This window comes from Hemitrygon akajei, chromosome 24, assembly GCF_048418815.1.
Source record: "Hemitrygon akajei chromosome 24, sHemAka1.3, whole genome shotgun sequence".
NCBI lineage: Eukaryota > Metazoa > Chordata > Chondrichthyes > Myliobatiformes > Dasyatidae > Hemitrygon > Hemitrygon akajei.
The window spans coordinates 4,563,531-4,589,140 of NC_133147.1; the positions used below are offsets into that span (position 1 = coordinate 4,563,531).

At 44.2% G+C, this 25,610-nt stretch overlaps 1 protein-coding gene across 1 annotated transcript in view; it reads left to right on the forward strand.

Moving 5' to 3' along the window:
• LOC140715818 (uncharacterized) overlaps positions 1-25,610 on the forward strand; it is a 108,222-nt gene that overhangs the window by 53,818 nt on the left and 28,794 nt on the right. Inside the window, exons 10-16 of the mRNA XM_073028215.1 lie at positions 2,497-2,790; positions 4,863-5,156; positions 10,415-10,708; positions 12,780-13,073; positions 18,317-18,610; positions 21,948-22,241; positions 22,957-23,259. Of these exons, the coding sequence (XP_072884316.1) occupies positions 2,497-2,790; positions 4,863-5,156; positions 10,415-10,708; positions 12,780-13,073; positions 18,317-18,610; positions 21,948-22,241; positions 22,957-23,259 (2,067 nt within the window). The remainder of the gene's footprint in view (positions 1-2,496; positions 2,791-4,862; positions 5,157-10,414; positions 10,709-12,779; positions 13,074-18,316; positions 18,611-21,947; positions 22,242-22,956; positions 23,260-25,610) is intronic.

Below are 25,610 nucleotides of genomic sequence, written 5' to 3' on the forward strand. Positions count from 1 at the left end.
CTGTGCTTTCCCCTTTGAACATCTGTTTCCAATTTACACTCGTTAGTTTCTGCCTCAGTCACTTCCCCAGTTAAGCACTTTACCATTTCGTCTGATTTTATCCCTTTCCATAGCTATGCTGAATCTAAGGGAGTTGTGGTCACTCTCACCAAAATGCACCCACACCAAGAGGTCTGTCACCTGACGAGGTTCATTACCCAGATCGTGATCCAGTATAGCCTCTCCTCTCATCGGCCGGTCCACATACTGTGTCAGGAATCCTTTTTGATCACACAAGACAAATTCAGCCCCATCAATCCCCCTTAAACTCAGGAGGTGTCAGTCAATATGAGGGAAGTTGAAATCACCTATAATTAGTACCCTGTATTTCCTGCACCATTCTAAAATCTGCCTGCTTATCTGCTCCTCGGTGTCCCGAGGGCTATTTCTGGGCCTATAGACTAGTCCCAGCACAGTGATTGATCCTTTCCTATTTCTGACTTCCACACATACTGAATCCGTGGACAGTCCTTCTGCAGCGTCCTCCCTTTCTAGAGCCGTGATACAGAGTCGACTGTACTTCCTTAGAAGGTTGGCGTCATTCAATGTCTGCAGTGAGATGCTGAAGATGTTCTATAGGTCAGTTGTTGAGAGCGCCCTCTTCTTTGTGGTGGCGTGTTGGGGAGGAAGCATTAAGAAGAAGGACGCCTCACGTCTTAATAAGCTGATAAGGAAGGCGGGCTCAGTCGTGGGCAAAGTACTGGAGAGTTTAACATCGGTAGCTGAGCGAAGGGCGCTGAGTAGGCTACGGTCAATTATGGAAAACCCTGAACATCCTCTACATAGCACCATCCAGAGACAGAGAAGCAGTTTCAGCGACAGGTTACTGTCGATGCAATGCTCCTCAGACAGGATGAAGAGGTCAATACTCCCCAATGCCATTAGGCTTTACAATTCAACTGCCAGGACTTAAGAACTTTTTTTAAAGCTATTATTAATGCTTTTTGAGTTAGTGATTTAGATGCATATCATATTATTACTGAGTTAAGTATTGTATGTAATGAGTTTTTGCTACAACAAGTGTATGGGACATTGGAAAAAAAAATGTTGAATTTCCCCATGGGGATGAATAAAGTATCTATCTATCTATCTATCTATCTATCTATCTATCTATCTATCTATCTATCTATCTACTACCCCTGACCAGCAATGCCACACCTCCCCCCCCCCCCACTTTTCTACCTCCCAACATATTCCTGTTAAAACACCTGAACCCCGGGACCTGCAACATCCAATCCTGTACTTCGTCCATCTCTGTTTCAGTAACGGCCACAACCTCGTAATTCCACGCACTAATCCATGCTCTAAGTTCATCCTCCTTGATCCTAATACTCCTAGCATTGAAATAGACACATTTCAACCCCTTTAACTTGCTACAATTATGTTCTGTCTATTGCCTGTCCTTCATCATCAACTCAGAACTCAGCATCATGCCCTTGACCTTCTACCTTAATCCCTGCATTCACATTCTGATTCCCACCCCACATGCCAAAGTATTTTAAACCCTCCCCAACAGCTCTACCAAACCTGCCTGCCAGTATATTGGTCTCCCTGGGATTCAAGTGCAACCCGTCCTTTTTGTACTGGTCACAACCGCCCCAGAAATCTCAATTCCTGCCCCCTGCTCCAATCCCTCAGCCACGAATTTATCCTCCAGTTCATTCTATTCCTATTCTCACTGTCGCGTGCACAGGCAGTAAACCCGAGATTACTACCTTTGAGGTCCTGCTTTTCAAATTCCTTCCAACTCCCTGTAGTCTTCTTCCAGGACCTCTTCCCTTTTTTTACCTATGTCATTGGTACCAATATGTTCCACGACCGCTGGCTGTTCTCCATCCCACCGCAGGATATCTTGGACACGATCAGAAGCATCCCGGACCCTAGCACATGGGAGTCTGAACCCCTGACTATAAAGTCTCCTATCACTACCGCCTTCCTCAAATATCATTTGAGACAACGAACATAGCGCATTCAACACGCTGAAGATGGGAAATGATTCCTAATGTACAATTGTATCCGCAATTCACCTCTCTGTTTACTGGAAAGCTAGTGATATTTTATTGCCCTTATTGAGTTCCTCTCTTTTTTCGTTTCGATAAGTCATCACTATATGCAGATAGCAGCGTTGCTCTTCATTTATAAGGGCGAAAAAACAACATAAAGAACACAGAGCGCCGAGTGTCTTCACGGTTGCTGCAATCTTCTCTATTTTGGATGCATAAATTATGCAGCATTTAGTCGAAAATTCGAGACGACGAACTCGTTTTTACCTTTTAGAAGCAAATCACTGAATTTATTCACGTGTATGCTGTTTGTGAATTAGGTACAGCATAAAAATATGGCGTGACAGATTGTTTCGTAAGAATCATTTTACAATTGTAGAGTTTTATTTTGATGACATAATTTCCTTTTTTTAATCACTATGTATAAAATGACAATGCGATATTTCTATTTCAGACCTTCCACCACCACCGCAAATGTCCTTATTTCCGGAATATCCTGTGTATGTGCCAGGGGAATCTCTCACGATCACTTGCACTGCTGACCGTGCCGATTCAGCTGACCATTTTCAGTTGACAAAAGATGGTGTTCCTCTCATGAACAGCACCGGAATACAAAGGGAGTTCATGTATCACATTCAACACGTGAACAAGTCCAGAGCTGGCAATTACACGTGCGTCATCTCGACGCATGTCTCCGGTCGATGGATCGAGACACCAGCCAGCCATCCTATTAGCATACATGTCACAGGTCAGTCAGACACATCGTGACTGTAGTGCTTAGTCTGAGGTAAACAAATTAGGACATTTATTAAGATGGAAATATCTGTTCGCTCCTGTTCGCCCTCACAGGTCCAAGACTCACCGGCTTGTAGGTTAATTGGCCATTGTAAATTATCCCGTGATTTGGCTAGGATTAAATTGGGAGATTGCTGCTCAGCGTGGATTGAAATCGTGGGATGGATACTTCTGCACTGTTTTCTCAATAATATATAAAATTAAATATATGCTTATGAATATGAGTTTAAGCACAGCTATGAAGTTATACATATGTTTCTGACGACAGCAACGTTGTTGGTCGAATCATAGGTAGTGACGAGGGAGATTGAAATCTTGTGGAGTGCTACCACAATAACAAGACAACTCAAGGTCAGCAAGAGCAAACAGCTGATTATTAACTTTATGACCATGAAACTGGAGGTCCAATAACCAGTCCTCATCAGAAATCGCGCGTGTCAGGAAGTTTAAAATTTTCGGTGTTATTCTTTCAGAGGATCTGTCCTGGGCTCAATAAGTAAGTGCAATTACGATTAGAGCAGCCCGTGTCTTCCCGAGAAACTTACGAAGATTAGTTGCGATATCGGATACTTTGAAAAAGTTCAATAGATGTGAGGCGGAGAATGGTATTCCCAACAGAAATCTACGACAGGAAAATCTGGACGAACTCTCATGCAGTATTTTAATACAACAACAGCAAGAAAACCTTGCGTATTTAAGTTGTTTATATTTTAGAAAGTTTACTCACGAAAAAAAATACTTACGTTATTTTTTTTTATCAGAACCTTGCCCTTAGCCATGAATTGCTAAGAGTCTCGCCTACTGGACATACATTACTGGAGCATTGGTCACTATTACCTTGACGGATACAAACCGTAATTCCATTTGGCGAATCGAATTATTCAAGATCCCAATGCCAATCATTAACAACAAGTGACCAACAACACTTTATTTATCATAGTAACATAGAAACATGGAAAATCTACAGCACAATACAGACCCTTCAGCCCACAAAGCTGTGCCGAATCTGTCTTAAAGTTAGAACTACCGAGTCTTACCCATAACCCTCTATTTTACAATGCTCCATTACTCATCAAGGGGTCTCTTAAAAGAACCTATCGTTTCCGCCTGCACCACTGCCGCCGGCAGCCCACAATAGGCACTCACCACTCTGTGTATAAAAAGCTTACTCCTTACATAACCTCTATTCCTACATCCAAACACCCTAAAACTATACAATCTCATACTAGCCCTTTCAGCTCTGGGAAAGAGCCTCTGACTATCCACACGATCAATGCCTCAAAGTATCTTATACACCTCTCTCAAGGCACCACTCATCCTCCGTCGCTCCAAGGAGCAAAGGCCAAGTTCACTCAACCTATTTTCATAAGGCATGCTCCCCAATCCAGGCAACATCCTTGCAAATCTCCTATGCACCCTTTATATGGTTTCCACGTCCTTTCTGTAATGAGGCGACCAGAAGTGAGCACCATACACTAAGCGGCGTCTGACCAAGGTCTTATGTAGATGCAACATTACCTCTCTGCTCTTAAACTCCAGCCCATGATTGATGACGGCCAATGCACCGAATACCTTCTTAACCACACAGTTCATCAGTGCAGCAGCTTTGATTGTCCGATGGACTTGGACCCCAAGATCCCTCTGACCCTCCACTGTGTTTCTTTCTTCTCTCCATAACCATCACCCCTATTGTCGCATAGGCCGATGGCTAACAGAGTTCTTGCCTTTGTTCCGTCTTTCAAGTTGTCCCTATGTGTAGTCCATCTTCGAAGATCCATCCTTTCCCAGCAATCAGGTCTTTGTCGCTTCTGCTGGCTTTTTCTCTTGGTCTGAGGATTTTCGGGATGCTAATCTCCAAATCTCCTCTCTTTGCAGCCGGGCTTGGGACACTTCATTCTGGAGTTTCAGATATATACTGTGTCAACGAGATACGTTACAGTTGAATGAGTTCAATTATGTTATTGTATGCTTGGGCGTCAATCTCAAACAAACTTGCAAATATTCGCTTTGCATTTACCATTGCAGATCTTCCGCCTCAAGCAGATATCTCACTAACTCCGGACCTCCCAGTGTATGTGACAGGGGAATCGATCACTATCACCTGCACTGCTGCGCGTCCTGAGACACTTGGGCATTTCCAGTTGATGAAGAACTCCATCACTCTCTTCAACAGCACCGGAAACCAAGGGGACTTGACCTACCGCATTCAGCACGTATCCAAGTCCACAAGAGGCAACTACACGTGCGTAAGGATGTCGCAGATCTCCGGTCGATGGATACATTCACCTCCCAGCTTTCCTGTTAGCGTACCTGTCGCAGGTCAGTTAGACACAGCGCGACTGTGGCATTTACCATAGAATCATAGAACACTGCCGCACAGTAAAGGCTCTTCAGCCCTCCATGTTGTGCCGACCGAAATAAAAAGTGTACAAAACCCACACTACTCCATAACCCTCCATTTTACTTTCATGCATGTGCCTGTCCAAGAGACTCTTAAATCTCATTAATGTTTTAGCCTCCACCACCATCGCTAGCAAGTCATTCCAGGCACTCACAACCCTCTGTGTAAAAAACATACCCCCAATGTCTCTCCGAAACTTCCCTCCCTTAACTTTGTACATATGCCCTCTGGTGTTTGGTTCCCTGGCAACAGGTACTGACTATCCACCCTATCTATGCCTCTCATAATCTTGTAGATATCTATAGCCCCCTCTCATTCTCCTACGCTGTGAAGAGATAAGTCCCAGCTCTGCTAACCTTGCTTCATACGACTTGTTCTCCAAACCAGGCAACTTCCTGGTAAATCTACTCCGCACCCTCTCCATAGCTTCCACATCTTCCTTATAATTTGACCAGAATTGAACACAATTCCCAAAGTTCGGTCTCACCACATATTTGTAGAGTTGCAACATGACTTCTCTACTCTTGAATTCAATGCCAATCCCCCTGTTAATGAAGCCTAGAATCCCATAGACTTTCTTAACTACCGTATCAACCTGTGCAGCGAATTTGAGGGATGTATAGATTTGAACCCAAGCTCCCTTTGTTCATCCACACTCTTAAGTAACTGACCATTAATCCTGTACTCAGTCTTCTGGTTTGTCCTTCTAAAATGCATCACCTCCCCCTTGTCCGGACTGAACTCCATCTGCCATTTTCCTGCCCAACTCTGCATCCTGTATATATCCTCTTGTAACATTCGACAACCTACACCTCCATCCACAACTCCTCCAATCTTCTTGTCATCCGCAAACTTACTCACTCATCCTTCCGCCTTTGCATCCAGGTCATTTACAAAAATATCATTATTCTACTATTCTATATCATGTAATTATCTTAAAAAATCGAATAAAAAATCACAAACAGCAGGGGTCTCAGGACAGTTCTCTGCGGCACTCTACTAGTCACCGACCTCCAGGCAGAATACTTTGCTTCCACAACTACCATCTACTTTCTTTCTTTAAGCCAATTTTTTTATCCAAACAGCCAAAGTTCCACTTATCCCATGCCTCAGAAGGCATTTGATAAGGTCCCACATAGGAGATTGGTGGGTAAAATCAAAGCTCATTTCATTGGGGGGAAGACATTGACATGGATAGAAAACTTGTTGGCAGATAGAAAGCAAAGGGTAGCGTTGAATGGGTGTTTCTCGGAATGGCAGTTTGTGACTAATGGGGTGCCACAGGGGTTGGTATTGGGACAACAGCTGTTTACGATTTACGTCAACGACTTAGATGAAGGCATTGAGAATAACATCAGCAAATTTGCTGATGATACTAAGCTGGGTGGCAGTGTGACCTGTGATGAGGATTTTAGGAGAATTCAGGGTGACTTGGATAGGCTGGGTGAGTGGGCAGATACTTGGCCGATGACGTTTAATGTGAATAAGGATGAGGTTATCCACTTTGGGAGTAAGAACAGGAAAGCAGGTTATTATCTGAACGGTGTAGAGTTAGGTAAGTGAGAAATACAAGGTGATCTAGGAGTCCTTGTTCATCAGTCATTGAAGGTGAATGAGCAAGTGCAGCAGGCAGTGAAGAAGGCTAATGGAATGTTGGCCTTTATTACAAAGGGTATTGAGTACAAGAGCATGGAAATCCTCTTGCAGTTGTTCAGAGCCCTGGTGAGACCACACCTGGAGTATTGTGTACAGGTTTGGTCTCCAGTGTTAAGGAAGGACATCCTGGCTGTAGAGGAAGTGCAGCGTTGATTCACGAGGTTAATTCTTGGGATGTCTGGACTGTCTGCCGCAGAGTGGTTAGAGAGACTGGGGTTATACACGCTGGAATTAAGGAGATTGAGAAGGGATCTGATTGAAACATATAAGATTATTAAGGGATTGGACAAGATAGAGGCAGGAAATATGTTCCAGATGCTGGGAGAGTCCAGTACCAGAGGGCATGGTTTGAGAAAAAGGGGTAGGTCATTTAGGACAGAGTTAAGGAAAAACTTCTTCTCCCAGACAGTTGTGGGGGGTCTGGAATGCACTGCCTCAGAAGGCAGTGGAGGGCAATTCTCTAGATGCCTTCAAGAAGGAGCTGGATAGGTATCTTATGGATAGGGGAATCAAGGGATATGGGGACAAGGCAGGAGCCGGGTATTGATAGTAGATGATCAGCCATGATCTCAAAATGGCGGTGCGGGCTCGAAGGTCCGAATGGTCTACTTCTGCACCTATTGTCTATTGTCCATTACCTCATGACTTTCTGGATGAGTTTCTCATGAGGGACCTTGTCAAGTGCTTTACTAAAGTCCATGTAGACTACATCCACTGCACTACCCTCATCAATTTCTTTTGTTATCTCTTCAAAAAACTCAATCAGGCTCGTGAGGCATCATCTTCCCTTCAAAAAGACATGTTGCCTGTCCATGCGTAGACTGTACTTCTCCAAATGCTCGTAGAACCTATCCTTAAGAATCCTTTACTGTAGTTTGCATACCACCGACGTAAGACTAACCGGTCTACAGTTCCCAGGTTTCTCCCTATTACCTGTTTTAAACAAGTGGACTACATTTGCCATTCGCCAGACCTCCGGCACTTCCCGTGCAGCCTAATAGGATTCAATGATCATAGCTAATACCCCTGCGAACTCTTCTGTCAATTCCCACAATAACCTGAGGTGTATCATATCCGGCCCTGGGGATTTATCATTCTTAATGTTTTGAAGAAGATCCAGCACTGCTTCTTCCTTAATCTCCACATTGTCTAGCACACTGGCCCACTCTACTTCGACCTCATCCTGATCAAGATCCTTTTCACTTGTGAATGGTGAAGCAAAGCATTCATTTAGGACCTCCCCAACGTCCTCCGCTTCCAGGCAAATGTTTCCATCTTCATCCTTTAACGGTCCCACCTTCGTTCTCGTCATCTTCCTATTCTTCGCATACATATAAAACGCTTGGGGTTTTCCTTAATCCTACATGCCAAGGCCTTCTCATGCCCCCTTCGAGCACTCCTAAGTTCTTCCTTTAGCTCCATCCTGGCTACTCTATATTTCTCATAAGCCCCTCCAACTTTCTGCTTCTTATATCTAACATATGTTTCCCTTTCCCTCTTGACGGGTTGCCTCACATGTTTTGCCAGCCACGGTTCACTTTTCCTACCAATTTTTCCTTGCCTCAGTTGGGACAAACCTATCCTGAACACAGCTCAAGTGATCCCTAAACTTCTCCCACATTACTTCTGTGCTTTCCACTTTGAACATCTGTTTCCAATTTACTCTTGTTAGTTCCTGCCTCAGCCACTTCCCCAGTTAAGCACTTTACCATTTCGTCTGATTTTATCCCTTTCCATAGCTATTCTTAAGGTAAGGGAGTTGTGGTCACTCTCACCAAAATGCACCCACACCAAGAGGTCTGTCGCATGACCAGGTTCATTACCCAGAACCAGATCCCGTATAGTTTCTCCTCTCGTCGGCGGGTCCACATACTGTGTCAGGAATCCTTTTTCAACACACCTGATAAATTCAGCCCAATCTATCCCCCTTAAACTCAGGAGGTGCCAGTCAATGCGAGGGAAGTTGAAATCACCCATAATTACTACCCTGTATTTCCTGCACCATTCTAAAATCTGCCTGCTTATCTGCTCCTCGGTGTCCCGAGGACTATTTCAAGGCCTATAGACTTGTCGCAGCACAGTGATTGATCCTTTTCTATTTCTGACTTCCACACAGATTGACTCCGTGGACAGTCCTTCTGCAGCGTCCACTCTTTCTAGAGCCGTGATACTACCCCTGACCAGCAATGCCACACCACCGCCCCCCCCCCCCCACTTTTCTACCTCCCAACCTATTCCTGTTAAAACACCTGAACCCTGGGACCTGCATCATCCAAACCTGTACTTCGTCCATCTCTGTTTCAGTAACGGCCACAACATCGTAATTCCACGCACTAATCCATGCTCTAAGTTCATCCTCCTTGATCCTAATACTCCTAGCATTGAAATAGACACATTTCAACCCCTTTAACTTGCTACAATTATGTTCTGTCTATTGCCTGTCCTTCATCATCAATTCAGAACTCTTAGCATCATGCCCTTGACCTTCTACCTTAATCACTGCCCTCACATTCTGATTCCCAACCCCCATGCCAAAGTATTTTAAACTCTCCCCAACAGCTCTATCAAACCTGCCTGCCAGGATATTGGTCTCCCTGGGATTCACGTGCAACCCGTCCTTTTTGCACTGGTCACACCCGCCCCAAAATAGGTCAAATGATCAAGAAATCTCAATCCCTGCCCCCTGCTCCAATCCCTCAGCCACGCATTTATCCAACTGTTCATTCTATTCCTATTCTCTCTCTCGCGTGCACAGGCAGTAAACCCGAGATTTCTACCTTTAAGGTCCTGCTTTTCAACTTCCTTCCACCTCCCTGTAGTCTTCTTCCAGGACCTCTTCCCTTTTTCTACCTATGTCATTGGTACCAATATGTACCACGACCGCTGGCTGTTCTCCATCCCACCGCAGGATATCTTGGACACGATCAGAAGCATCCCGGACCCTGGCACATGGGAGTCTGAACCCCTGACTATAAAGTCTCCTATAACTAACGCCTTCCTCAAATATCGTTTGAGGTAACGAACATAGCGCATTCAACACGCTGAAGATGGGAAATGATTCCTAATGTACAACTGTATCCGCAATTCACCTCTCTGTTTACTGGAAAGCTAGTGATATTTTACAGCCCTTATTGAGTTCCTCTCTTTTTTCGTTTCGATAAGTCATCACTATATGCAGATAACAGCGTTGCTCTTCATTTATAAGGGGGAAAAAAACAACATAAGAAATCCAGAGCGCCGAGTGTCTTCACCGTTGCTGCAATCTTCTCTATTTTGGATGCATAAATTATGTGGAATTTAGTTGAAAATTCGAGACGACGAACTCGTTTTTACCTTTTAGAAGTAAATCACTGAATTTATTCACGTGTATGCTGTTTGTGAATTAGGTACATCATAAAAATATGGCGTGAAAGTTTGTTTCGTAAGAATCATTTTACAATTGTAGAGTTTTATTTTGATGGCATAATTTCCTTTTTTTAATTACCATCTATAAAATTACAATGCGATATTTCTATTTCAGACCTTCCACCACCACCGCAAATGTCCTTATTTCCGGAATATCCTGTGTATGTGCCAGGGGAATCTATCACTATCACTTGCACTGCTAACCGTGCCGATTCAGCTGGCCAGTTTCAGTTGACAAAAGACGGTGTTCTTCTCATGAACAGCACCAGAATACAAAGGGAGTTCACGTATCACATTCAACACGTGAACAAGTCCAGAGCTGGCAATTACACGTGCGTCATGTCGACCCATGTCTCCGGACGATGGATCCAGACACCAGCCAGCCATCCTTTTAGCATACATGTCACAGGTCAGTCAGACACATCGCGACTGTAGTGCTTAGTCTGAGGTAAACAAATTAGGACATTTATTAAGATGGAAATATCTGTTCGCTCCTGTTCGCTCTCACAGGTCAAAGACTCACCGGCTTGTAGGTTAATTGGCCATTGTAAATTATCCCGTGATTTGGCTAGGATTAAATTGGGAGATTGCTGCTCAGCATGGCTTGAAATCGTGGGATGGATACTTCTGCACTGTTTTCTCAATAATATATATAATTAAATATATGCTTATGAATATGAGTTTAAGCACAGCTATGATGTCATACATATGTTACTGACCACAGCAACGTCGCTGGTCGAATCATAGGTCGTGACGAGGGAGATTGAAATCTTGTGGAGTGCTACCACAATAACAAGACAACTCAAGGTCAGCAAGACCAAACAGCTGATAATTAACTTTAGGAGCATGAAACCGAAGGTCAAAAAACCAGCCCTCATCAGAAATCGCGCGTGTTAGGAAGTTTAAACTTTTTGGTGTTATTCTTTCAGAGAATCTGTCCTGGGCTCAATAAGTAAGCGCAATTACGATTAGAGCAGCCCGTGTCTTCCCGAGAAACTTAAGAAGATTAGTTGCGATATCGGATACTTTGAAAAAATTCAATAGATGTGAGGCGGAGAATGGTATTCCCAAAAGTAATCTACGACAGGAAAAACTGGACGAACTCTCATGCGGTATTTTAATACAACAACAACAAGAAAAAAATTGCGTATTTAAGTTGTTTATATTTTAGAAAGTTTACTCACGAAAATATATACCTACGTTTTTTTTTTCAGAACCTTGCCCTTAGCCATGAATTGCTAATAGTCTCGCCTACTGGACATACATAACTGCAGCACTGGTCACTATTACCTTGACGGTTACAAACCGTAATTCCATTGGGCGAATCGAATTATTCAAGATCTCAATGCCAATCATTAACAACAGTAGTGACCAACAACACTTTATTTATCATAGTAACATAGAAACATGGAAAACCTACAGCACAATACAAACCCTTCAGCCCACAAAGCTGTGCCGAATCTGTCTTAAACTTAGAACTACCGAGTCTTACCCATCACCCTCTATTTTACTATGCTCCATTACTCATCAAGGGGTCTCTTAAAATAACCTATCGTTTCCGCCTGCACCACTGCCACCGGCAGCCCACTCTAGGCACTCACCACTCTGTGGATAAAAAGCTTACTCCTTACATAACCTCTATTCCTACTTCCAAGCACCCTAAAACTATACACTCTCATACTAGCCGTTTCAGCTCCGGGAAAGAGCCTCTGACTATCCACACGATCAACGCCTCTCATTATCTTATACACCTCTCTCAAGGCACCACTCATCCTCCGTCGCTCCAAGGAGCAAAGGCCAAATTCACTCAACCTATTCTCATAAGGCATGCTCCCCAATCCAGGCAACATCCTTGCAAATCTCCTGTGCACCCTTTATATGGTTTCCACGTCCTTCCTGTAATGAGGCGACCAGAAGTGAGCATCATACACTAAGCGGCGTCTGACTATGGTCTTATGTAGATGCAACATTACCTCTCTGCTCTTAAACTCCAGCCCATGATTGATGACAGCCAATGCACCGAATACCTTCTTAACCACACAGTTAATCGGTGCAGCAGCTATGATTGTCCGATGGACTTGGACCCCAAGATCCCTCTGACCCTCCACTGTGTTTCTTTCTCTTCTCCATAACCCTCAGCCCTATTGTCGCATAGGCCGATGGCTAACAGAGTACTTGCGTTTGTTCTGGCTTTCAAGTTGACCCCATGTGTAGTCCATCTTCGAAGATCCATCCTTTCCCAGGGATCAGGTCTTTGTCGCTTCTGCTGGCGTTTTCTCTTGGTTTGAGGATTTTCGGGATGCTAATCTCCAAATCTCCTCCCTTTGCAGCCGGGCTTGGGACACTTCATTCTGGAGTTTCAGATATATATTGTGTCAACGAGATACTTCACAGTTGAATGAGTTCAATTATGTTATTGGATGCTTGGCCTTCAATCTAAAACAAACCTGCAAATATGCTTTTTGAATTTACCATTGCAGATCTTCCGCCTCCAGCAGATATCTCACTAAATCCGGACCTCCCAGTGTATGTGACAGGGGAATCAATCACTATCACCTGCACTACTCCGCGTCCTGAGACACTTGGGCATTTCCAGTTGATGAAGGACTCCGACACTCTCTTCAACAGCACCGGAAACCAAGGGGACTTGACCTACCGCATTCAGCACGTATCCAAGTCCACAAGAGGCAACTACACGTGCGTAAGGATGTCGCAGATCTCCGGTCGATGGATACATTCACCTCCCAGCTATCCTGTTAGCGTACCTGTCGCAGGTCAGTTAGACACAGCGGGACTGTGGCATTTACCATAGAATCATAGAACACTACAGCACAGTAAAGGCTCTTCAGCCCTCCATGTTGTGCCGACCAAAATAAAAAGTGTACAAAACCCACACTACTCCATAACCCTCCATTTTACTTTCATGCATGTGCCTGTCCAAGAGACTCTTAAATCCCATTAATGTTTTAGCCTCCACCACCATCGCTAGCAAGTCATTCCAGGCACTCACAACCCTCTGTGTAAAAAACATACCCCCAATGTCTCTCGGAAACTTCCCTCCCTTAACTTTGTACATATGCCCTCTGGTGTTTGGTTCCCTGGGAACAGGTACTAACTATCCACACTATCTATGCCTCTCATAATCTTGTAGATCTCTATCGTCCCCTCTCATTCTCCTATGCTGTGAATGAAAAGTCCCAGCTCTGCTAACCTTGCTTCATACGACTTGTTCTCCAAACCAGGCAGCTTCCTGGTAAATCTACTCCGCACCCTCTCCATAGCTTCCACACCCTTCTTATAATGTGACCAGAATTGAACACAATTCCCAAAGTTCGGTCTCACCACATATTTGTAGCGTTGCAACATGACTTCTCTACTCTTGAACTCAATGCCAATCCCCCTGTTAATGAAGCCTAGAATCCCATAGACTTTCTTAACTACCCTATCAACCTGAGCAGCGAATTTGAGAGATGTATGGATTTCAACCCAAGCTCCCTTTGTTCATCCACACTCTTAAGTAACTGGCCATTAATCCTGTACTCAGTCTTCTGGTTTGTCCTTCTAAAATGCATCACCTCCCCCTTGTCCGGACTGAACTCCATCTGCCATTTTTCTGCCCAACTCTGCAGCCTGTCGATATCCTCTTGTAACATTCGACAACCTACACCTGCATCCAAACTCCTCCAATCTTCGTGTCATCCGCAAACTTACTCACCCATCCTTCCGCCTTTTCATCCAGGTCATTTTAAAAAATATCATTATTCTACTAATTTATATAATGTAATTATCTTTAAAAATCGAATAAAAATCACAAATAGCAGGGGTCTCAGGAGAGTTCTCCGCGGCACTCCACTGGTCACCGACCTCCAGGCAGAATAGTTTCCCTCCACAACTACCCTCTGCTTTCTTTCTTTAAGCCAATTTTTTATCCAAACAGCCAAAGTTCCATTTATCCCATGCCTCAGAAGGCATTTGATAAGGTCCAACATAGGAGACTGGTGGGTAAAATCAAAGCTCATTTCATTGGGGGGAAGACATTGACTTGGATAGAAAATTGGTTGGCAGATGTAAAGCAAAGGGTAGCGTTGAATGGGTGTTTCTCGGAATGGCAGGTGGTGACTAATGGGGTGCCACAGGGCTCGGTATTGGGACCACAGCTGTTTACAATTTACGTCAACGATTTAGATGAAGGCATTGAGAATAACATCAGCAAATTTGCTGATGATACTAAGCTGGGTGGCAGTGTGACATGTGATGAGGATGTTAGCAGAATTCAGGGTGACTTGGATAGGCTGGGTGAGTGGGCAGATACCTGGCAGATGACGTTTAATGTGAATAAGTGTGAGGTTATCCACTTTGGGAGTAAGAACAGGAAGGCAGATTATTATCTGAACGGTGTAGAGTTAGGTAAGGGAGAAATACAAATAGATCTAGGAGTCCTTGTTCATCAGTCATTGAAGGTGAATGAGCAAGTGCAGCATGCAGTGAAGAAGGCTAATAGAATGTTGGCCTTTATTACAAAGGGAATTGATTACAAGAGCAAGGAAATCCTCTTGCATTTGTTCAGAGTCCTGGTGAGACCCCACCTGGAGTATTGTGTACAGTTTTGGTCTCCAGTGTTAAGGAAGGACATCCTGGCTGTAGAGGAAGTGCAGTGTAGACTCACGAAGTTAATTCCTGGGATGTCTGGACTGTCTTACGCAGAGAGGTTAGAGAGACTGGGGTTGTACACGCTGGAATTAATGAGATTGAGTGGGGATCTGATTGCAACATATAAGATTATTAAGGGATTGGACAAGAAAGAGGCGGGAAATATTTTCCAGATGCTGGAAGAGTCCAGTACCAGAGGGCATGGTTTGAGAATAAGGGGTCGGTCATTTAGGACAGAGTTAAGGAAAACCTGCTTCTCCCAGACAGTTGTGGGGCTCTGGAATGCACTGCCTCGGAAGGCAGTTGAGGCCAATTCTCCAGATGCTTTCAAGAAGGAGCAGGATAGGCATCTTATGGATAGGGGAATCAAGGGATATGGGGAGAAGGCAGCAACCGGGTATTGATAGTAGATGATCAGCCATGATCTCAAAATGGTGGTGCAGGCTCGAAGGGCCGAATGGTCTTCTTCTGCACCTATTGTCTATTGTCTATTGCCTCATGACTTTCTGGATGAGTTTCTCATGAGGGACCTTGTCAAATGCTTTACTAAAGTCCATGTAGACTACATCCTCTGCACTACCCTCATCAATTTCTTTTGTTACCTCTTCAAAAAACTCAATCAGGCTCATGAGGCATCATCTTCCCTTCACAAAGCCATGCTGCCTGTCCATGAATAGACTGTAGTTCTCCAAACGCTCGTAGATCCTATCCTTAAGTATCCTTTCCAGTAGTTTGCATACCACCGACGAAGGACTCACCGGTCTACAGTTCCCAGGTTTCTCCCTATTAACTGTTTTAATCAAGGGGACTACATTTGCCATTCTTCAGACCTCCGGCACTTCCCGTGCAGCCAAAGAGGATTCAATGATCATAGCTAATACTCTTGCGATCTCTTCTCTCAATTCCCACAACAACCTGGGGTGTATCATATCCGGACCAGGGGATTTATCAATCTTATTGTTTTGAAGAAGATCCAGCACTGCTTCTTCCTTAATCTCCACATTGTCTAGCACACTGGCCCACTCTACTTCGACCTCATCCTGATCAAGATCCTTTTCACTTGTGAATACTGAAGCAAAGCATTCATTTAGGACCTCCCCAACCTCCTCCGCTTCCAGGCACATGTTGCCCTCTTTATCCTTTAACGGTCCCACCTTCGTTCTCATCATCTTCCTATTCTTCGCATACATATAGAACGCCTTGGGGTTTTCCTTAATCCTACATGCCAAGGCCTTCTCATGCCCCCTTCGAGCACTCCTAAGTTCTTTCTTTAGCTCCTTCCTGGCTACGCTATATTTCTCATAAGCCCCTCCAACTTTCTGCTTCTTATATCTAACATATGTTTCCCTTTTCCTCTTGACGGGTTGCCTCACATGTTTTGCCAGCCACGGTTCACTTTTCCTACCATTTTTTCCTTCTCTCAGTGGGACAAACCTATCCTGAACACAGCTTAAGTGATCCCTAAACTTCTCCCACATTACTTCTGTGCTTTCCCCTTTGAACATCTGTTTCCAATTTACTCTCGTTAGTTTCTGCCTCAGCCACTTCCCCAGTTAAGCACTTTACCATTTCGTCTGATTTTATCCCTTTCCATAGCTATGCTGAAGCTAAGGGAGTTGTGGTCACTCTCACCAAAATGCACCCACACCAAAAGGTCTGTCACCTGATCAGGTTCCTTACCCAGAACTAGATCCAGTACAGCCTCTCCTCTCGTCGGCCGGTCCACATACTGCGTCAGGAATCCCTTTTGAATACACCTGACAAATTCAGCCCCATCTATCCCCCTTAAACTCAGGAGGTGCCTGTCATTATGAGGGAAGTTGAAATCACCCATAATTACTACCCTGTATTTCCTGCACCATTCTAAAATCTGCCTGCTTATCTGCTCCTCGGTGTCCCGAGGACTATTTCGGGGCCTATAGACTAGTCCCAGCATAGTGATTGATCTTTTCCTATTTCTGACTTCCATACAGACTAACTCCGTGGACAGTCCTTCTGCAGCGTCCTCCCTTTCTAGAGCCGTGATACTACCCCTGTCCAGCAATGCCACACCTCCCCCCCACTTTTCTACCTCCCATCCTATTCCTGTTAAAACACCTGAACCCCGGAACCTGATCATCCCATCCTGTACTTCGTCCATCTCCGTTTCAGTAATGGCCACAACATCGTAATTCCACGCACTAGTCCATGCTCTAAGCTCATCCTCCTTGATCCTAATACTCCTAGCATTGAAATAGACACATTTCAACTCCTTTAACTGTCTACAATTATATTCTGTCTATTGCCTGTTCTTCATCTACAACTCAGAAGTCTTCGCATCATGCCCTTGTCTTTCTACCTTAATCCCTGCACTCACATTCTGATTCCCACCCCCATGCCAAAGTATTTTAAACCCTCCCCAACAGCTCTATCAAACCTGCCTACCGGGATATTGTTCTCCCTGGGATTCAAGTGCAACCCGTCCTTTTTGTTCTGGTCACACCCGCCCCAAAATAGGTCAAATGATCCAGAAATCTCAATCCCTGCCCCCTGCTCGAATCCCTCAGCCACGCATTTATCCTCCAGTTCATTCTATTCCTATTCTCACTGTCGCGTGCACAGGCAGTAAACCTGAGATTACTACATTTGAGGTCCTGCTTTTCAACTTCCTTCCACCTCCCTGTAGTCTTCTTTCAGGACCACTTCCCTTTTTCTACCTATGTCATTGGTACCAATATGTACCACGACCGCTGGCTGTTCTCCATCCCACCGCAGGATATCTTGGACACGATCAGAAGCATCCCGGTCCCTGGCACATGGGAGTCTGAACCCCTGACTATAAAGTCTCCTATCACTACCTCCTTCCTCAAATTTCGTTTGAGGTAACGAACTTAGCGCATTCAACACGCTGAAGATGGGGAATGATTCCTAATGTACAACTGTATCTGCAATTCACCTCTCTGTTTACTGGAAAGCTAGTGATATTTTATTGCCCTTATTGAGTTCTTCTCTTTTTTCATTTCGATAAGTCATCACTATATGCAGATAGCAGCGTTGCTCTTCATTTATAAGGGGGGAAAAAACAACATAAGAAGCCCAGAGCTCTGACTGTCTTCACCGTTGCTGCAATCTTCTCTATTTTGGATGCATAAATTATGCGGAATTTAGTCGTAAATTCGAGACGACGAACTAGTTTTTACCTTTTAGAAGTAAATCACTGAATTTATTCAGATGTATGCTGTTTGTGAATTAGGTACAGCATCAATATATGGCGTGACAGATTGTTTCGTAAGAATAATTTTACAATTGTAGAGTTTTATTTTAATGACATAATTTCCTTTTTTTAATCACTATCTATGAAAATGACAATGCGATATTTCTATTTCAGACCTTCCACCACCACCGCAAATGTCCTTATTTCCGGAATATCCTGTGTATGTGCCAGGGGAATCTATCACTATCACTTGCACTGCTGCCCGTGCCGATTCAGCAGGCCAGTTTCAGTTGACAAAAGACGGTGTTCCTCTCATGAACAGCACCGGAATACAAAGGGAGTTCACGTATCACATTCAACACGTGAGCAAGTCCAGAGCTGGCAATTACACGTGCGTCCTGTCGACGCATGTCTCCGGTCGATGGATCCACACACCAGCCAGCCATCCTATTAGCATACATGTCACAGGTCAGTCAGACACATCGTGAATGTTGTGCTTAGACTGATGTAAACAAATTAGGACATTTATTAAGATGGAAATATGAAATTAATTATCTGCTACCACGGTAACTAAAGCGCACCTGGAAAACTGATTATATATATTTGCTTTTCATTAATTCGCCGATCAGCCAATACAATATCCATGTTTGAGCCTGGTTTCCTTCTACTTTCGAGAAGGACATTTTATGAAGTACTTCGTCAAAAATGCATTTTTGCGAACTTTCATTTCTCCAAATCGATCATTATACGTAGCTGTATGCTGAGCTGTAGACGTTTTGTGGTACGTCTCTGAGGACCTTCAACAATAAATAGCATTTAATTTACGTGTACAGAATTTAGCGTTCTCCCAGCACTAATTCGGTTCACGAAAAATATTAGTGCTTGCTTATGTACCGATATTATGGCATCTCTACATTTGTGGGTACTGTGTTTCATGGAATAAACAAGTAGCATTTCAGTAGAGAAAGATCTTCGATATTTTGGCGCCTATTTTATTAATTCCTTAAAATAATTCACGAATAAAAATATAAAGAAAAACATGACCTCAGAATATCTAATAGAAAAACACAAGGGCGAGGCGGTAGTGTAGTGTTTAGCATGAGGATGTCTTTAGTTCTCTCCGTGACCGCGTGTTTTTTTTTGTCCGAGCCGGTACCGACTCACATTCCAAAGAAGTACCAGATGGGGTTAATATCTTTGTTCACACTGCATTGTCATTGGAATCGTAGCAAACTTGTGACTGTCCCCAGTATAATTGTTGCCAACGACACATTTTACTATATGCTTCCTTGTACTTCCTGGATAAGTGAAGGTAACATATATCTGTCATAAGTGGGACATGGGGAGTGGACCCAAAAGCAAGACACAGAAACTGATCTACCAGGAACAGGACTAGGCGTGAGAAGGAAGCAAGGGAAGTGTGGAAGGAAGAACGCTGGACATGACACAGTTCCCGACGAGACGAAGATTTCGGGCCTAGGCTAGGTCTTGACAAGGATAGCGGAACCAGGACATGGAACTGGGAATTAGGAGCATGGGCTTGAACTCCGAGCCAGAGACTGGACAAGGACCCAGAAACTCGGTCTTGACTCGGGCTCAGACTCCAGAATCAGGCGAGGACAAGACGTGGCAATAGGACGAGGAGAGGCACAGGACTGGACGTGAGACTCCTGGACAGGACAAGGGAACCCCAGCACAGGGCAAGGGAATTCCAGCAGCACCTGGGCAATGTACTCCTGGGTTGGGCGAGGCACATCGACAAGACAAGAACACAGAGCCTTGGTCGAGGGAAAACAGGAACGCAGAACACAGAGCCTGTGTCAAGGGAGAGACAGGAACATGGAACACCGAGCCAGGATCCCTCCTTTGGTACAGGACATAGGGTCGGGACTCATTACACCGAACGCTGAACACGAGGAGACAGTTCCCAATGCTAGGTAGCGGCAAAACGGCCGGTCCTACCTCGCGAGGGCGTGGACACGGAGAGGCAGTTCCCAACGCTAGGTAGCGGCAAAACGGCCGGTCCTACCTCGCGAGGGCGTGGACACGGAGAGGCAGTTCCCAACGCTAGGTAGCGGCAAAACGGCCGGACCTACCTAGCGAAGGCGGGGACAAGGCGAGGCAGTTCCCAACGCGAGGTAGCGGCAAAACAGCCGGAACTACCGAGCGAAGGCGTGGACATGGACAGACAGTTGTAAACAGGGCGAGTCTCCAGACACAGGCAGGGCGAGGCAATGTTCCAGTCAAGGGCAAGGCGGAGGCAAGGCTCCAGGCAGAGGCGAGGCGAGGCGAGGCGAGGCGAGGCAAGGCTCCAGGCTGAGGCGAGGCTCTAGGCAGAGGCGAGGCGAAGCAAGGCTCCAGGCAAGGGCGAGGCGAGGTAAGGCTCCAGGCACAGGTTGCAGGTAGGGCTTCAGGCGTAGGTTGATGACAGGGCTTCGGAGGGAAGAAAGGGAGCAGTCCAGCCTCAGGGTAATGGCTATAATGGCCTGACTTACCCAACGGAGGCCAGGACCTGGAGGGACAGATCCCACCGTAGGGTAACGGCAATGGCGGCCTGGCTTACCCCACGGAGGCGAGGACAGGATACCGACGGGGCGAACCCACAGAGAGGCAAGGACAGGATACTGTCGAGACAAACCCCACAGAGACAAGGACAGGATACTAGCAAGACCAACCAGCCACGACCCTGACCCCAGGGCCACTTATATTCCAGGCTTCAAGACGAGAATCAGATGCCTACGGTTAAGCCCAAATGGCACAAGGGACATCCGGAAGACCCGGAATCTTTAGTCCACGGACGGGACCGTGAGCCGGCACGCGGTTTTCACGGACCGGACCATGACAATATTTCTTTGTCTCTTCTACTTCCCGTGGAATATGAGATGGAAACTGCGCAAGGAATGAATCAGTTCAAGAATGAATGATGCCCTAAAGTGTCAATCATGTTTAGCACATCATATATTTGATTAAAGTCACTGCTCATTCATTTCAGCTCCCAATAATACATAATAAATCATTTCAACTTGTTATGACAGCTGATTTATTCAAACGATTAAACTGCTGAGGTTTCTTTGTGGAACTACAAATTCATCATGGAGTGTAACAGGGACAAAACTCTGCATAATATTCCACGTGTATCTTCCCCATTTTCGTCTCCGTTGATAAATAATTTCTTCTTGAAATCAGAAGTGTTCGCAACTTACCATTGCATTAAGGTATTTGCTAGTTTCGTCAGCTTTAGTGGAGACGGGCTGTATCCATTTCCTCGATAAAAGACAGTGAGAGGACCTGCTACTCTCACACAGTTGCGGATAACATTAGGAAATAAATCCGCATACCCTATCGTTCCGGACCTTCCCTCTCCTACTAAAATCGCTAGGAGTCCTGATCATCCAATGTATGTACTTGCTGAGTCAATCAACATTACCTGCACAGTAGGACGAACCGGAGAAGTTGGGCTGCTTCAAATAATGAAAGAGTCCGTCCCTATCCTTAAGGCACTGTACACCAATCAGTCGTCACCTATTTCATGAGAGAACTGAATTACAACAGGATAAGAGATTATGCATGCATCTTGCTGATACAGGTCGATGGATACGTTCCCCTCACAGCCTATTCACGTAATTGTCACTGGTGTGTAAGAAAATTCATGCATATGCACTTATCGATGGTATTAGAGTAGCATTAACCAAAGAAATTTCAGAGCACTATTTATTGTTTATACGACTAAAAGAGAATCAATTATAGTTTATTGAATTTTGTAATCTTCATTCACGTAAATGTTATCATTGTTTCTTTGTCATAGACCCTTCACCTCGGCCATACGTTTTTAAGGCTCCCGATTACCCAGTATATATTAATGGAGAATCCGTCACCATTACCTGCGCAACTGCAAGCCATGGCTCTACTGGACAGCTTCAGTTACTGAAGGACTCGATTCTATTCATGAACAGTACCAGTGACCAACAACAGTTTGTCCATCGAATTAGCAAACTGAATTCTAACAGCGAAGGAAACTACACCTGTACCCTTCTGACTCAGGTCTCAGGACGATGGCTGCGTTCTTCTGCAAACCAATCTGTTCGAATAATAACCACAGGTCAGCTGCGTATTAATGTTCTCTAATTGGTAACCAGAACAAAATGTAGGCAATATGACAACAGGTAATACAGCTCAGTAATTGGCCTGGTACTTGTCTCGGTGTTTCCGTCGAATTCAGTACTACTTATTTATAACTATTTACGAATGGATCACATACCATCAGGTTCAGGATGTTATTACACAAGTACCATATGACTTCATTACTGGCGTAGGTAAAACCAATTGGCATTACTCTGAACGGATTTTACAGGCTACAGACTCACGTCCGACTTATTTACAACTCATTTTCTCAGTATGTCTTTTCTGCCCAGTTTATCCTCTTTTGTGCGTAGTATCTTTCTTCTTTTCTACTATAGTCCTTTTTGCTGTAAATGTCTGCAAGAAATTGAATCACAGGGATTAATACAATAATATGTACATTCTTTTATAATACTTTTACTTTCAGTTTGGGCATATCTGTCAGAGGAAGAAAATTACCAAGTGCACTACATATGCCGCCATACACTTCATGCATAAGAGCAAAGGGAAAGTAAATTTTCGTCAGTTCCAGCTCCTTGATAACAAAACATTGAATTCGATTTCAGGTATTTGTTAAGTAGTTAGTCCAACATGTAACCTCATGCTGCGTTTCTACCAATTAATCAATACGGCAGCAGATTTCGTTTACTTGAACAACCAATCATAGCAATTCTCCTGCACGTCTCTCGTTTCAGATACTCCCTCTCAACCCAAAATCTACAAGAGTCCTGATCTTTCGGTCTATGTCCCAGGGGAAACAGTCAACATAACATGCGTTGCCGGACATCCCACTGAAAATGGGCTGCTTCAGTTAACAAAAGACTCCGCTCCTCTCATGAACAGCAGTGATCACCAAGATCATCAACGGGATGTCAGTTATATGATAAAAAATGTGAACAGAAGTATGGCCGGCGTCTACGCCTGCGTGCTGCAGACACAAATATCTGGTCGACGGATAACTTCCCCTTATAGCCAACCTGTTCGCGTTGTAGTCACAGGTTAGTGACACGTTTTATTTCTGTAATTATTCGGTGGTATTTGATCATTGAACTTAATCTAATTCAACACAGGGACCGGGAATTTGGTCCACAGTGTTCCAGCGAGCCAGTTGAGTTAGTTATCAAATGTCCAACTAAATGAAACCTCTTTGCCGACAAAATGTACATATTGTTTCATATCCTGCACGATTAAGTGCTAATCTAAAATGCTGTAGAAAGTCATTATCATATTTAGCTCAATCCTTATCCTCCACCATCGGGCAGTATATTTCAGGCATACAACACTCCGAGCCTAAGGTGCTGACACATCTGCTTATAACTTCCATCTTCTCGCCTTCAGTACAAGCCCTGTAATATGAGAAATCTGAACCCTAGATAAAGAGACACTGCATGTTTGTTGACTTTATGAATCGCATACTTTTATAAATAACCACCAGATCTCACCTCAGTCTCTGCAGCTCGAGGGAAAACAACGCAGGTTCCTCCACTCTTTCTTAAAATACCTGTCCTTTAATCTAAGCAGCTTCCTGGTAAATGTCTGCTTCTTTTACATTGTTAAGAGTTCCGCCGACCCGACATACGTTAATGGAGTATCCGTCACTATTACCATCACGGTTAAACGTCGTGATTCCTTTTTCACGAATCCAATTATTGTACGTCTCAATGGCAGTCATGAACAACACCAGTGATCAACAACAGTTCACTAGAAAATACAAATTCTAACAGAAAAGGAAACTATTTGCGGGCCCTTTTGGCTCATGTGTCATGTTGATAGATGCGTTCGTCAGCTAGCCAAGTAGTTCGAATAATAGTAACGGTCATTTGCAGGTCACCAGTCAGAACCAAAGTCAGAATGATTTTTAATATCGACGGCATTGTTATCTAGGCTGTCGTACACTCAGTGAAACCAGAAATTTTTATCTATGCCAGTCAGGATGTATGGATTGGAAGAACACCTGCCGTTCATTTAATCCACTGACATTCGAAGTACTTTCCAAAGTACTGTGTAGAACTCTGTACACAGCAAGTAAGCAAAGTAAGATATAAGTCCACAAATGAATAACATAGATAAACAAGGTAATGTGCATACATTAAATATTGCGTGTTACCGTACAAATTATCTAGTGACACTTGGAATGAGATCTGGCAGTAAGTTTAGAAGCCTAATGGCCTGACGGAAGGAGATCCTAATCATTCTTGCCTTTATGCGTTGGAGTCTCCTGCCAAATACTAGAGGCTGTTGAGTGGGCTGGTAAGATCTTTGATAACTGTAAGAGTACTAAGTACCCAGCTCCCCTAGTATATTTCGGTGATGGATGCCAAGGAGACGCTTATGATACTGTCAGCCGTTCTAGAAGATCTTTGTACAGACGTCCGGTCTGATACTCTGCTGTTCCAATACCAGATGATGATGAATACTGATTAAGGAGACTTCCCTGAACACATTGGGCGAACTCTATCCGACCTGATCTGTTTACAGTTTGGGAGTCCAAGTTAATGTATGGAAAGTTAAAATCATCTACTATAACAACTTTATATTTCTTGCAGAAGTCTCTCTACACAACTGTTTCTCTAAAACTTGCGTACTGTTGGGTGGTCTATAATATAGTCCTATTAACGTGGTCATAATATTCGCTTTCCTCGGTTCCACTCATAAAGCCTCAATAAACGAGTTAACTAATTTGTCCTGACTGGGCAGAGCTGTAACATTTTACCTGAGTTGTAAAACAAGGGAACCCCAGAATATTGAGTTGTCAATTCTGTCTCTCCTGTAATGAAGTCTCCTCAATGCCTACAATATCAATATTCCATGACCTGAGTTCATATCCCATATTCTTGCATTCAACTATACGAGGCGCAGGACATCATTCGCACGGTACTCAACCTTTTGATTCCTGACTTAGTCTGAGATCTTAACAACACTTGCCTGTATAACCTTTCCGCCAACTGTTCAGAACGCTTGTTCCCATCCCATTGCAACTCCAGTTTAATCCACCACACTCCCACAGCTCAAGTACTCCCGTTTTGGTATTAGTCTTCCTTCAATTCAAGTGCGAGCTGTCTTTTCCCTGTAGCTCCCACTTTCACTGAAGGGAGCACAATAATTTGAAACTAGGATGTAAGATGCCTCCCTCTATCACTAACTCCTGAGCCTCATGTTTTGCTGTATTATCTTCCTATTTCTGGCGTAACTAGCATGTGACACGGGCAGCACTCCTGAGACCACGATCCTGGAAATCCTTGCGATCCTGCTCATTAACTGTGTTCCTGACTACCTGAACACATTTTGCAGACCGGCGTCACTCTTCCGACCAATTTCATCAGCACCTTCGTGGACCACGACCTCAGAC